At 37.7% G+C, this 2816-nt stretch overlaps 1 protein-coding gene across 1 annotated transcript in view; it reads right to left on the reverse strand.

Moving 5' to 3' along the window:
* The window catches only part of CHAF1A (chromatin assembly factor 1 subunit A), a 196623-nt gene that overhangs the window by 111197 nt on the left and 82610 nt on the right, over window positions 1-2816 (reverse strand). The window contains exons 8-9 of the mRNA XM_018570653.1: window positions 2285-2502; window positions 257-461 (exon numbers count right to left, since the gene is read on the reverse strand). Coding sequence (XP_018426155.1) covers window positions 257-461; window positions 2285-2502 — 423 coding nt within the window. The remainder of the gene's footprint in view (window positions 1-256; window positions 462-2284; window positions 2503-2816) is intronic.

The following is a 2816-nucleotide window of genomic DNA, read 5'->3' on the forward strand; positions in this document are numbered from 1 at the left end:
AAAATAGTACATTTTCTCATTTTACACATTTGATATATTTTCTATTCTCTATTGTGAATAAGCTATTGGTTGAAGAGATTTGCAAAATGATTGTATTCTGTTTTTATGTAGATTTTACACAGCATCCCAAAAAAAATGTTTTGGAATTGGGTATAATTTATAATGAACACACACACACACAATTATCTTTATACATACACTGTTTACACATACTCATACACTCACAATCCTATTTAGATCACGTTTCTGTACTTACAGTGTCTTGAACCCATGGCCTGCGGGGGCAAATAACTCCACTCGATCTGTTCCAGGTGCCCCAGTAAGCTGGACGATGATTCTCGCAGAACTGCAACAGCTTCATCTTCCCAAACATTCTACGTTCTGGTACCACACATTCAAGAGTAATATTTTCATGTACGGTTGTATCAGTTTCTATCACAACCTGTACATCATCTCCGTCACTGTCAAAGATAACAAAAATTCACATGGTTAATAAGTAGGGATGCACCGATACAAGCATCGGTATCGGCGGTGATACCGAGTATTTGCATGAGTACTCGTGCAAATACTCCCGATACAAAAACGAGTACTTGTGCCGCGTCCACCATCATCAGGGACCCGAACCCGCCGCACACAGGAACTCCATCGCGTCTTCAATGAAGCAAGATGGCCGCGAACTCCTCCAAGTCCTCAGTCATCTGCTCCATTCTGACCTCTTCTCCCGCTGATTGGCGGATTGGATGATTGACAGGCTTCCTCACCAGTCAGGAGTGACTGGTGAGGAAGCCTGTCATCATCCAATCGGCCAATCAGCGTGAGAAGAGGTCAGAATGGAGCAGATGACTAGGCTGTGACACGGAGTGGCTGAAGCAGACGGAGAAGACGACACAGCAGGTTAATACTGCTGCACCTCATGGGGCTGGGCACAAAAATGCTGTTTACCGGCATATATTATTTAAAAAAAAGAAAATAACTATGTAGATATTGCTAACTAAGGCTTGTATCCCCCTAGTGGTCAAAATAGATGAGCACATGTCCAGACTGCAGACCAGAACACAGTGTGGCACAGCTATATCCAATTCTGCATACCTGGCTTTATATTATAAGAAAATGTAATATAAAGCCAGTTATACAGAATTGGATACAGCGGTGCCACACTATACAGTGTTCTGGACTCTGGACATGTGCTCATCTATTTTTCCCACTATGGGGATACAAGCCTTAGTTAGCAATGGCATGATATTTATTAATTTCATTATTCAATGTCTTTTTTTTCTATATTATAAACGTTATATTTTTTTTTAAAAAGACATTGAATAATGAAATTGATATTTATCATGCCATTGCTAAGGCTTGTATCCCCATAGTGGGGAAAATAGATGATCACATGTCAAGACTCCAGAACAGTGTATTATGGTATAGTGTGGCACAGCTGTATCCAATTCTGCATACCTGGCTTTATATTATAAAAGTTCTTATAATATAAAGCCAGGTATGCAGAATTGGATATAGCTGTGCCACACTAGAGTGTTCATGTTCTTCAAATTATTAAGCAACTGACCTAAAATCATGATTTTGTATCGCTTTAGAAAAAATGTGACATGTCCCTTTAAGAAAAAGTATTGGTAATTGGTATCGGCGAGTACTTGAAAAAAAGTATCGGTACTCGTACTTGGCCTTAAAAAAGTGGTATCGGTGCATCCCTATTAATAAGTAACACAAAAAACAAGTGTATGCAAGACTACATTCACACTTAAAAGCCGCACAACATGAAAAATTTATGTACAGTTCATTCCCACAGGATTTGCTGGGAAAACTCAGATTTAGCAAGTAAGGGTTTTTATTTTAGAGCACACCAAACCAAAATGTTTTATCCTTTACTTTGTTGTGAGGCAGAGAAAAATGCCAATAGACAGTGCATACCAACACAAGGAAAATATCACATCACATGAGACTTGACAGCTGATATGAGAATTACCATCTTTCAGCCCATGATTCTTGGGGAGAAACAAATGCATCTAAGGTCACCTTAACCTTCAATATTGCCTGCAAACATTACCAAATTTAGTTAATCTTTCAAAGTTTAGGATTAGCCAAGTAAATAAAATGTAGTATTTTTTGGGTGTAAGGCTAAAAAATTTTGTTTTAAAGAAGTCACAAATCTGTTAATATTAACTGTTAACAAATTAGAAATCTGCTCATCCTGCAGAATTAAAAAAAAAAAAAAATGCACCAAGTACAGTAAATATCTTATTTGAAAAAGCATACCTTCTACATATCATACCTTACAAGGGGCACTTTGGGTATCACAGTGCGTCCCATCCTGCGTGGTTTCCGAGTTTTTAATGCCAACAAAAAATTTGCCTTCGAATTTTGCTCTTTAATGAGCTTGCCTAGCTGCTCAGATTTCTCTGCTTTAAACTCCACCCGACACAAAGGAGCAACAGCCATATTCTTTTTAATTTCAAAAGGTGCAAATTTTCCACATGATTCTGCAAATGTCTGAATAGAAAAACAAGAAAGATTAGGGAGAACTAAATAAACTGAAGCTCAGACTTTACAAAGATTTCCCACATAAATCATCAACAGTAATATCTTGTTGGCAGTGTTGAGAACAGTGAATGGACATGCAAGAACTACAAAATATTTAATTTTTTTTCCATATTCCGTGTAATTAAATGTTGAGCTATGATTGATGACTTTAAATGCTCAGGAGGAATTACTACACAAGACGACCCATACCGCAGACATCACCAGTGGCGAAAGAAAAAAATAATCTATTACATTGTTACATAGCTGATAGATCGGGGAGGGGT

This window comes from Nanorana parkeri, unplaced genomic scaffold, assembly GCF_000935625.1.
Source record: "Nanorana parkeri isolate BGI_ZX_2015 unplaced genomic scaffold, ASM93562v1 scaffold1567, whole genome shotgun sequence".
Taxonomy (NCBI): domain Eukaryota; kingdom Metazoa; phylum Chordata; class Amphibia; order Anura; family Dicroglossidae; genus Nanorana; species Nanorana parkeri.